Source organism: Glycine max, chromosome 3 (genome assembly GCF_000004515.6).
Source record: "Glycine max cultivar Williams 82 chromosome 3, Glycine_max_v4.0, whole genome shotgun sequence".
In the NCBI taxonomy this organism is placed as follows: domain Eukaryota; kingdom Viridiplantae; phylum Streptophyta; class Magnoliopsida; order Fabales; family Fabaceae; genus Glycine; species Glycine max.
In genome coordinates, this window is record NC_016090.4 from 28,063,118 (window position 1) to 28,075,322 (window position 12,205).

Genomic DNA, 12,205 nt, shown 5'->3' on the forward strand with positions numbered 1-12,205 from the left:
AAGATTATTGATGATAGTTGTATGATTAGCAAGATAAATATTAGTTCTTTTTACCTTAATATGGAAAAAGTTTGTGGATGCTTTAAGAAATACCTTAGTACCTATTGTGACCTCTATGCGTACCTGGTCATGTCATAATATGATAGATGTCCATGTGTGTTCGTGGAATGCGTGACAGGATCTCTCACCCTGAGTTAGCTCTTGTTGTGGTTTTGATTATTAGTGTTTAGTATGTTTCCAGTTAAGTTGAATTATGATGTGCATTATAAGGTTGTTATAGACCCTTGGGCATCATGTTCCGAGCTAAGAGTTTTGTTATGCATTTTAGTTAGATGAAGATGACCCTTAGAGTATGCTACGCCTAGGTGAAAGATAACTACAAATCCTTCTTGGGAAGAAGTTGTTTTGAGATGAGAGGAAACCTAAGATTAAGATGAAATGCTCTTAACTAGTAGTCGAACCAAAAGGTTATTTTAGGACTCATTGGATTAACCTTAATGCTTGCTGGAGATGACTCAAGTAAGTTTAAGTTTTTGAGTGAGATCCTTGTAAGGAGTAAGCCATAAGTTCATAGAGAAGTCGACCACTGTAAAATGTTGAATGCTATCTTAGCCGCGTAGGTCCTTATTGGAGTAGTAAAATATTTGAAATAATTTTTAAGTTTAGAGGAGTGCTTGTAAAAGGACAAATAGTGATCAATGTTTCTTGACAACTTAAGACTTGTGAAAAGATTTATCCTATATGTGAGTTAGAATAGGTAACCATGGGGTTCACCATAATATTTTGGGAGACATTACCGTTAGTTTGATACATTGTGAGGATCTTTGGAGTTGAATCCAAGATAAAAGAGATGGGTAAAATTCTCAAGAATCTTCTTGTGAGTTTAGTTTTAAACGTTAGAACTAGCTTAGCAGTTAGAGCTTGAATAGGAAACCGATGACATGACTAGTGTCCTAGTTATAGAGTTAGATATTGTAAACAACAATCGAAACCTCAAGTTCAAGTGCAAAGTTATAGGGTGACATGAGTATATATGTGTGAAGATTACCTTAAGGTGAACAAACTTACAGAAGTAGGGAGTAATCTGTATTGCTTATCTAATTAGCACCCAGTTAGTATCAGGTAGGCAACCTTAGAGTTGAATCGTTACAATTCTTGGACCTAAGTGAGTGTTATGAGTCAAGTATACATAAGTAAGGAAGATCGTGCTCAGGGAAGAGGGATAGATTTGAGGATAGTTAAAAGAATCGAAACTCATTATTTTTCTTGAAACGCCTGATGTTCGAAAAAGAGTCGACCATGTGATCAGTCGTGTCTTCTTGTGTTTGTTTGTTCATTTCAAATTGTCATTAGCGTCTCCTATGATATTATTATACTCCAAATAGTATGTCATTCACATTCTATTATCGTTGAGATGTTACTCTTGCGACACAACTTAACTCATGAAAAACTATCATTGAGGGAACGAGGATCACCTGATTTATCGTCAAGTGTAGAAAACTCTTATGATCGAAGTCACAGATAAGTGTTTCAACAAAGCACACAACTTGATATTGAAAACTATATGTGTAATATCATTTTCTCGATCTTTCGGCAAAGTTTCGGGGACGAAACTTCTTTTAAGAGAGGTGGAATTGTAACATCCCAATTTTTGTAATCTAGATTAAAAAGGATTGTTATTTATAAATAAATAAATTTTTAGAAAAATGATGAGATTTTATAAATAAATAAATAAGGAGATATAATTATTAATTAAAATAATAATTTGAGAGAAAATAAAAAGGGTATTTCATTTATTTGTTTGATAGAAAATAAAATAGAGTTTATTTTTATAAAATAAATAAATAAATAAATATAGAGCAAATAATAGGTTGATTACCTTAGGTATAAATAGTTATGTTAAGTCAGGTGCCTTCTTTGGCCTCATTTTCGTTTTTCCCATTCTCCTCTCAAAACTCTTTCTTTTTCCCGCAGCCCACCAAATCTGTCTCAGAAAAACAACAATCTCGGACTCGTTCACCGTCGGATCGTCGTGAAATTTGAGTACCATGTTTGCAACCCAATTTCGAACATTCTCACCATTGGGAATTTCAAAATTATATATGAGATTAGAGGAAAACCCTTCGCATCGTAGCATTTTAATTTCCCGCAGAAACCCAAAACTGTCTCGTTAAAACTACAATCACCGTTACGTTAACCGTTGGATTTTCATGAAATTTGTATATGTTGTTCAAAATTCAGTTTCGCACACTTCCACCGTTGGGATTTTTGAGATATTATTCGTGGAGGGAGAAAAAGGAATCGCATGAAGACAGTACAAGTGGAGGTTTCAATCTCTTCTCCGTCTCTCTAACGTTTGGGAATTCTATCGGAGCAGTCGGAGGAATAACTGAAGGAATCTCAGGGAACTGCTAGAGATGTTACTATCGCTAGCTGAAGACACGTGAGTCTGCTCAGAGGTAAGGGATGAGTTTATCGCAATTGGGGGTTAGAATAAACATGTGTAGGGATCCTTAGAGAACTAAATTTGGGTTTATTTTGGGATGTTTATTGAATTATTATTTTTCTTTATGATTATGAATACAATATTATTGTGTTCTATGTACCAATTGATGTCCTGATGAGAATTGATTGATAAACTTGAGTGCTCTTGATGTCTTTGTGTTAACCCATGATTTTGATTAATTGATTTTGATACAATTGTGAGGAACTATTTCAGAGGTTTTACATTCCATGTTGTGATAAAATCTTTTGTATAAATTGTTATGTTGAGGTTATGAAATGATGATTCAAACTGTGAGTATGTGATAAATTGAACATGTGACGGATGATGAAATACATGTGTATTGAGATGAGATGTGTGTATTGAGTTAACTATGAACTGTGCAATCACACAATTGTAAGACCCTTTAAGGGCGACGAGTATTGTGATGGGATCCACTGTGGGAACCCGACGAGTTAAAATGATTTTGAAAACAATTGAGTAGATGTGTGTATTGCATATTTCATAGGTAAAGTGTATATGATTCATGAGGTGTGATAACACGTTAAATTGAGATTATATCATTGTGATTGGGATTAAGTGTATGTGATAAATTGAGTATGTATATGATTGAGATATATATGTGCATTGAGTTGTGAACTATGAATTGTACAATCACACGATCATAAGTCCCTTCAAGGGCGACGAGTTAATGCTAAATCCCTTTTAGGGCGACAAGTTGATGTTAAGTCCCTTTTAGGGCGACGAGTTGATGCTAAGTCCCTTTTCGGGCGACGAGTTGATGCTAAGTCCCTTTTTGGGTGACGGGTTAATGTTAAGTCCCTTTACGGGCGACGAGTTAATGATAAGACCCTTAAAGGGCGACGAGTTAAAATTATTTTGAGAACAATTGAGGACTCGTGTGTTTTGTATAGTTCATAGATAGAGTCTGTGTGCTAAAATATTTTCTGGGTTGGACCTGAATCAGGAGGGAGAGGCCCTGACAGACTCTTCGGAGTGTAGGCCTTAGGGGTCACACGATTTGAGTGCTCTTTTAAGCCTATGTTGATCCCATATGGTTGGAGCATTCTCGCAAAATATTGTGACCTTGACTGGTCTCCTTATGATATTACCTAGTAAGAGTGACTTGACTTACTATTGTGTGGTTTGTCTTGTCATGTACTCCTAGGCGCCCGACAAGGTTTTTAACTGACATGGTACCATATTGCATATAGGCTTGAGTCTTAGTATAACTGTTTCATACGCTTGGTAATTGTTTATTATGAAATTGATGTGTTATTATGTCTTGATCGGAGTGTGTGATTCTTGTGTATTGTGATTGATAATTGAAAAGTGTGATTGATGAATGACAAAGTGATGAAATAGTGTGAGATATGCTAAGTAAATTGTATTTGGCTACTATATGTTGTGTTGTTTCTCTCTAGTAGTTAGAAATGTGATAACTCACTCCCGGTTTGCTGTTTGTGTTTGGATCCTGTGATGATTATGAAGAACCTCATGCTAGAGGACACGGGAACACCACGCTCTGATAGGATGTGACATTAGGATATAGGTTATATATTAATTGTATGAAACTCAGATGGCCTTCTTTGAGCCGAAATGACTTTATTATTTATTTGGACAAGTTTGAATATGATGAAGAAGAAAGTGAATGTGAGCCTTTTACCCATTTGAAAGGCTTGTATTTAAAAATGTTTTAAAAATACTTTTAATTAATATTTGAATTTTTATTCCTTTATTAATATATATGTGAGGGGTAGAGGGTGTCACAATCAATACATGTTGTACCTTGAAGTATATCGAGATTACCTCTCTTTATACCCTTCATCACCATTGTGGAGCCTTTCTGAATTTTCATGACCCCATTTTCAGTGTTGCGTTTGAACCCCTTTCCATCCATAATACCTATGGAGATTAGATTCTTTTTCAGCTCTGGAACATGCCTAACTTCAGTGAGTGTTCGGATAATTTCATCACGCATCTTGATTTTTATTGTGCCAATTTCAACTGTCTTGCATAAGACATCATTTCCCATGAAGGCATTTCCACCTGATTTCTCTTCATAGGTGTCAACCCAGGTTTTGTTAGGACACATATGAAAGGAACAACCAGAGTCTAATATCCATTGATTTTCAGAATGTTGGTGATGATCAGCAACTAAGAGAACAAACTCATTTTCAGATGTGGAACCTTCCTTGGCAATAGCAGCAGATGGTTTGCCCTTTTTCTTAGGACAATCTTTCTTCCAGTGACCTGGCTCCTTGCAGTAGTTACAGATGTCCTTTGGATTGACATGAGTTTTCTTTTTTCCTTTAAACACCTTTTTCTTGATGTTTTTGTTAGAGTTAGAGACCACAAGACCAGATCCATTTGATTCTTCAGAATTTCCAGGTGCTTTAGATCGAAGTTCCCTTGAGTATAAGTTGGATTTCACCTCCTCCATGGTGACACATTCCTTACCAACACTAAGAGAGTTGACAAAGCTCTCATATGATGGTGGTAAAGAGGCTAACAGAATCATGACAGCATCTTCATCCTCTATCTTAACATCTATATCTCTTAATTCCATCAAAATAGAATTTAATTCATCAAGATGATCCTTAAGAAATGTACCTTCTTTCATGTGTAAACCAAATACACGCCTCTTCAAGAAGAGCTTGTTGCAGATTGACTTGGTCATATAAAGCTTTTCCAACTTGAGCCATAAGCCACTTGCAATTTCTTCATTAGCAACTTCATATAAAACTTCATCAGACAAGGAAAGCAAGATTAGTGAGTGAGCCTTTTCTTCTTGTTCTGCAAGTTCTTCAATCTTTGAAACAAAGACCTTTTCTTTTGATTCAGAAGCCACTTCTTTCTTCACAGATGCAGAAGCAACATAAGCCCAAACACGTTGTTCCTTCAACAAAGCACGCATCTTAATGCGCCACAGATTGAAGTTGTTTTTTCCATTGAATTTCTCAATCCTGATTGTGTTTGACATGATTTCTTAAGTGTTCTTGATCACAGTAAAGTAGCGAAAGATACCATAAACAAGACTCCCACAGCTTGATCTTCGTATTCAAACGAGAATCTTGAATTTCCTTGATCGCAACTTGAGCTCTTGATACCAATTTGTTATAGAAGTGAAGAAGAACAAACAAGAATAGCATCAGGAGATGCAACAGAACAGAAATGTCATGCACAAAGTTTTGCAGCAAGGTGAAAGAGAGAGAGAGATGAGAAAGAACACACAGATTTACGTGATTCACCTTTGATCAAGGCTACATCCACGGGAGGGGGCAGAAAGCTTTTTATTACTGATGCAATATACAAGTGGAAGCTTTTTTAAAATACAGGGCATCCTTGCCTTATATAGACAGAGGACAAAACAGAAAAATAACAGAATAAACTTCCATATGGATTTAGGTCAGAGCCCAACAAAGTATTTGGCATAGGCATGGACAGAAACACATCAAATATCTTCTTTGGAAAATAGGCCAACACAATTCTCCCTAGAGATGTGTTAAGGAAACAATGCCATATGACTGATGAAGACACTTGCCCGTTATGCCATGATAAAGCTAAATCTATGGAACATGCTTTTAGAGACTGTACTTGGGTGAAGCATATTTGGAGCCATTTCAAGTTTACTGCTACTATTTTGTTCTACCAACAATATATGAGTAGTTGGATAAAAACCAATATTCAAAGCAATAAATTAAAATGTTAGAAAACACCAAATGGAGTATTGCATTTGGAGTTATTCTTGATTGTATTTGGTGGAGACGGAATGAGATTATCTTCCAAGATACTTCGCATAACATAGATGAAATTTTGTTCAAAGTTTGGGCGCTATTGAGAGATATCAAGAGTAGCCAAAATATGTAGAATGTACTAAATCTGATTCATCCAAATTTGTAGACGGATGAGTCTGGAATATGGAATAATCCTATACAGGGGTGTATGAAACTTAACCATGATGGAGCTTATCTTCTAGCAGTAGGAGTAACTTCATGAGGTGATATCATAAGAGGTAATAATGATAGCTTTGTTGGGGCTTATTCTAGAAGGTTGGGGCACTGTTCGATTTTAGAAGCAGAGTTATGGTCTATTTTATATGGCTTGTGACAAAAGGATATCATCAGTAATGGTGGAAACATATTCTTTTGATGCTATAAATCTGTTGGATGAAAGGAGTAGTGAGGGGGAGTACTTTAAAGAGCTTGTAGCTAAGAATTGTAAATTACAAGGAAAATTCTAACTCTGCATGTTGAAACATATTTATAGAGAAGCAAATAAATTAGTATATTCATTTGCAAAACATGAATTGTCTATACAATCTGATGTATGTTTTTATAATAGTGTGTTTGGTTTTGCAACCCAATCATTCGGGGGGTGCTGATGTACAAAACTCAAATTTAACTAATATCCAGTTTGGGTGTTTTGTCCATAAAACTTAGAAAAAAAAAATCGTTTGACTTGGTATATGAATTAAAATAGACCATGCCAATAATTAATTTAAGAAAATCTCATTTAAAAAAATAATTTGCGTAAATGACCAAATGGGTCAATGAGAGCCGTTACGTACGTACTCGGCCAACTTGAGTACTTGACTGTTCTGGTCTGGTGGGACTGATTTATATATTTGAAAACTCAACACTCAAACAGATACACGTCAATGTACAAGACCAACTGAGAATAAGTCTTTTAAATTTAATAACTTTTCTTCTATCCCCTAAAAACATTGTCTTTTTCATTTTTTTTCATGAATTACTATCATTCTCCTTTTTAGTTTATATTACTTTCTCATATCACATGTTTACATTTTACTTTTATATTGGACAAAAAATACTTTAACGACTAAGAATAAAAAAACATGATAAGAAAATAAAGTGCATTTACATTTGGTGATTAGAAAATCAACGGTTAAAAATTATGATAAAAACAAATACATATTAACAAAATCTAAAATTGTTTATAATCTCAATGATTTTTTTTTAGTTAAAGGTTATTATTTTACTTTATTCTCTAAAGTGCATTTGATCACTTTAGAGGAGTAAAACCCAATAACTAGATAAGTGATTTTTTGTATTTGAGAAAGTTTAAAAATTAAATTTTAAATAAAAATAGTAATTTTAATATAATTTTTATTGATTTAAAAAGATCTCACCTTAAAATTGATCTTAGACCTAAATAAATGTTAAATCAGCCACGTAGAAAATATAAAGTAATTTGTGTGAAATATATTGTAAATTATTCAATTAATAATAAGGCTTACTGACGGAGGGTACTCACATAACTTTTACACGTTATTAATAGAATAAAATAAAATAGAATTATTCTATTTCATGGAATTTGTTGTATGCGATGCTTGTTTTCCACGGGGATGTCATCATTTGATTATCTAAGGTGTACCTGTCTCCTATGCAGAAAAGGAAATTCTCTCATTTACTGATACAAAAATATTTTTTTAATCATTATGTTAGTATGCTATTGACACGTAGTATGATCGAATTTGTGAATGATTAATTTTTGTCGAAAAATTTAACTAATTATCTTTAATTAGATTCTTTTCTTTCAATCATATTTTTTTATATGTGAAATGTTAAGGAGATCGATTCTATTACCATTCATTTCAAGAATTTATGTTGATATATAAAAATATGTTTGATCTTTTGACATAACGGTTTTGTTTCCAATTTGTATTGTGTGGATGTAATTAGGAACCAAAATTTCCTGAACACTGTTGCTAGTAAAAGAGTTATATGGTGTGTGTGTCTGATTGGTTTTACTTTTAGCCTTCGTTGACAAAGTCAAGCGCATGCATTCCAGTATATTCAACGAAGACAAAGACTTAACCATCATCATAAATTCATAATGGAATTTTTCTTAGTCCTTGATTTGATTTCTATTCATCAATCATCACCATATATGTAACTAAAACGTAAGGACCAAGTTGATTCTCATTTCTCACCATGGCTTCCTCTTTGCTTCTTTTTTTCCTCTTCTGCTCAGTGATTTTGCTACCCTTTGTTGTAGCTCAAACCAAAACCAACATAGCCATTGGTGATTCTCATACTGCAGGAAAAAGCACAACCCCATGGTTGGTTTCATCACCTTCTGGTGACTTTGCCTTTGGTTTCCTCCCACTTGAGGCCACTCCTGATCATTTCATACTTTGCATTTGGTATGCCAACATTCAAGACAGAACCATAGTTTGGTTTGCCAATAGGGACAACAAGCCTGCACCAAAGGGCTCAAAAGTTGAGCTTTCTGCTGATGATGGGTTGGTTCTCACTGCCCCAAATGGTGATAAGTTATGGAACACTGGTGGCTTCACTGCTAGAGTTTCTAGTGGTGTGTTCAATGACACTGGCAACCTTGTGCTTCTTGATGGTGCCTCCAGCAGTACTTGGGAGAGTTTTGATGATTATAGAGACACCTTGCTGCCTTCTCAGACTATGGAAAGGGGTCAGAAGCTTTCTTCTAAACTTAGGAGGAATGACTTCAACATTGGCAGGTTTGAGCTCTTTTTCCAAAATGATGGTAATCTTGTGATGCACTCTATAAATTTGCCATCTGAGTATGTTAATGCTAACTACTATGCAAGTGGAACCATTGAGTCCAACACATCAAGTGCTGGGACTCAATTGGTGTTTGATAGGTCAGGAGATGTGTATATTTTGAGAGACAACAAAGAAAAGTATAACTTGTCAGATGGGGGTTCTATTTCCACCACTCAATTTTACCTTAGAGCAACTCTTGATTTTGATGGGGTGTTCACACTCTATCAACATCCAAAGGGTTCTTCTGGGAGTGTAGGTTGGACCCCAGTGTGGTCTCATCCAGATAATATATGTAAGGATTATCTTTCTGCTGCAAGTAGTGGCGTTTGTGGATATAATAGCATTTGCAGTTTGGGAGATTATAAGAGGCCAATTTGTAAGTGTCCAAAATGGTACTCACTGGTTGATCCTAATGATCCTAATGGTAGCTGCAAACCGGATTTTGTACAATCATGTTCAGAAGATGAACTTAGTCAAAGAGAGGATCTATATGATTTTGAGGTGTTGATAGATACTGATTGGCCTCTTTCAGATTATGTGCTGCAAAAACCCTTCACTGAAGAACAATGCAGACAATCTTGTATGGAAGATTGTTTGTGTTCTGTTGCTATTTTCAGGTTAGGTGACAGCTGCTGGAAGAAGAAGTTGCCACTTTCAAATGGTAGAGTTGATGCCACACTTAATGGTGCAAAGGCCTTCATGAAAGTGAGGAAAGACAACTCCTCCTTGGTTGTTCCTCCAATCATTGTGAAAAAGAATAGTAGGAACACTTTGATTGTGCTTTTGAGTGGTTCTGCTTGTCTCAATCTAATATTGGTTGGAGCAATCTGCTTGAGCAGTTTTTATGTTTTTTGGTGCAAGAAGAAGCTTAGAAGAGTTGGCAAAAGTGGCACTAATGTGGAAACCAATTTGCGTTGCTTCACTTATGAGGAACTTGAAGAAGCTACCAATGGCTTTGAGAAAGTGCTAGGAAAGGGAGCTTTTGGTATTGTGTACGAAGGAGTCATCAACATGGGTTCCCTTACTCTCGTGGCAGTAAAAAGGTTGAACACTTTTCTCTTGGAAGAGGTTCAAAAGGAATTCAAGAATGAACTGAATGTCATTGGCCTCACTCATCATAAGAACTTGGTCCGTTTACTTGGATTTTGTGAGACTCAAGACGAAAGGTTGCTGGTTTATGAGTACATGAGCAATGGAACTTTAGCAAGTCTTGTTTTCAATGTGGAGAAACCAAGTTGGAAACTGAGGCTACAAATTGCAACTGGGGTTGCTAGAGGACTTCTATATCTGCATGAAGAGTGCAGCACACAGATCATCCATTGTGACATAAAGCCTCAAAACATACTCCTTGATGATTACTATAATGCAAGAATTTCAGACTTTGGATTGGCCAAGATTTTGAACATGAATCAGAGCAGAACCAACACTGCCATAAGGGGAACAAAAGGGTATGTTGCACTTGAATGGTTCAAAAACATGCCAATCACGGCCAAAGTGGATGTCTATAGTTATGGGGTGCTGCTACTTGAGATAGTTTCATGCAGAAAAAGTGTAGAATTTGAGGCAGATGAAGAGAAAGCAATCCTAACTGAATGGGCTTTTGACTGCTACACTGAAGGTGTTCTTCATGACTTGGTTGAGAATGACAAAGAGGCATTGGATGACATGAAGACCTTGGAGAAATTGGTGATGATTGCCCTTTGGTGTGTGCAAGAGGATCCTGGTCTTAGACCAACAATGAGAAATGTGACACAGATGCTTGAAGGTGTTGTTGAAGTCCAAATTCCACCATGCCCCTCCTCACAACTTAGTATTCAATGTTCTCTAGACTAATCAGTTGGTGCTAATCCTAGTTGTGGTATCTAGATTCTAGTGTGAACTGTAAAATTTACATATATGTATGTGTATCTATTTGAAGCTTTATGTTCCTTCAGCATTATAGCATTCGGGGTTTGAGATCAATTGACCTTTTGTATTAACTAGCTTGATAAACCAGTCACGTTTTGGATTTAGTAAATGTGCATAACTTCAATAAAACATCTAAGCAAAAGAAATAGAGCATAGACTATTAAATTAAGTTCATGCATGAGAACTATAAACTATTAAATAAGGTTTTCATTGCACTTTAGAGGAACCAAATTCAGAATATAGACTTACTCACTTTATTACTTGAGACTGATTCATATATTTTTGGTAATCACAGAGCAGCCAAGGGGTTGGAGAACTAACGAGTGTTTGAAAATATAGTTTGTACATATAATTTGATAAACATGATTTTTTTCATTGTACTATGAAGATATTGGACTATGTTCAACTTCTGATATGCAAAACTCACTAGCCACAGGTCCATTTAATCTCCCATCATATTTATTCATCACTAATTTAAATGTGGTTATTAACATGTTCCATTTTCTTAATGAGCTGTACTTTTTGTTGTTCCATGTGTGTATTTTTCGTTGAAGGACTAGTACAAGCCTACAAGGGAAGGCCAAAGCTTAAAACTCCTTCATTGAAGTTGTAACCAAGTTATACTCACTTGTACTGTAACAACATTCTTAGGTTCTGGTACCTTGGTGAATTAAACAATTTCACATAGTAGCAGTTCATATCAGAATTCTAATAAAACTTCTGCAAGAGTACATAAAACTAAAACAATACAAAACTTTTTTCTCAAAATGCTGAAATAATTTAGCGGTATTATTTCATTCTTGAACTCCACTAAACCTTGACAAAACCATCTTAATTCTTGAAAGTCTCACAACTATATATTCTCCTCTTGGAACATGGAAGTCTTCTCTTTTAAATGGAACAAATAACTGTTATTAGATAGCTTTCCCAAATTACCATTTACCAATAGTTTTAAAGTTCTACATGCAAGCACAATTACAATACATCAAATTAAGATTTGTAATTACAGGGAACTTACACTTTTAGCTGAATAATACACGGTATATATGCTGCTATAAGCTCAGCAGTACCAGATATGAAAAGAAAAAAGGAGCTTTTCTATATTATCAATATATTATCTTTGCCATACAAAAAACATGAAAAGAAAAATTAAAGGAGGATGCTGTTATATTATCTTCACTTACACTTGGTTTGGTAGAGGAGAAATAGTGAAAAAATAGGGAGAAGGAAGTAGAAATAAACTAAA

At 35.2% G+C, this 12,205-nt stretch overlaps 1 protein-coding gene across 1 annotated transcript; it reads left to right on the plus strand.

The window, feature by feature from the left end:
- The first annotated feature begins 8,359 nt into the window (after positions 1–8,359).
- On the plus strand, positions 8,360–11,063 carry LOC106798064 (G-type lectin S-receptor-like serine/threonine-protein kinase LECRK3). The gene has a single exon (XM_014773658.3). The coding sequence runs from the start codon at positions 8,461–8,463 to the stop codon at positions 10,882–10,884; it is 2,424 nt and encodes an 807-aa protein (XP_014629144.1). The 5' UTR covers positions 8,360–8,460; the 3' UTR covers positions 10,885–11,063.
- The last annotated feature ends 1,142 nt before the right edge of the window (positions 11,064–12,205 follow it).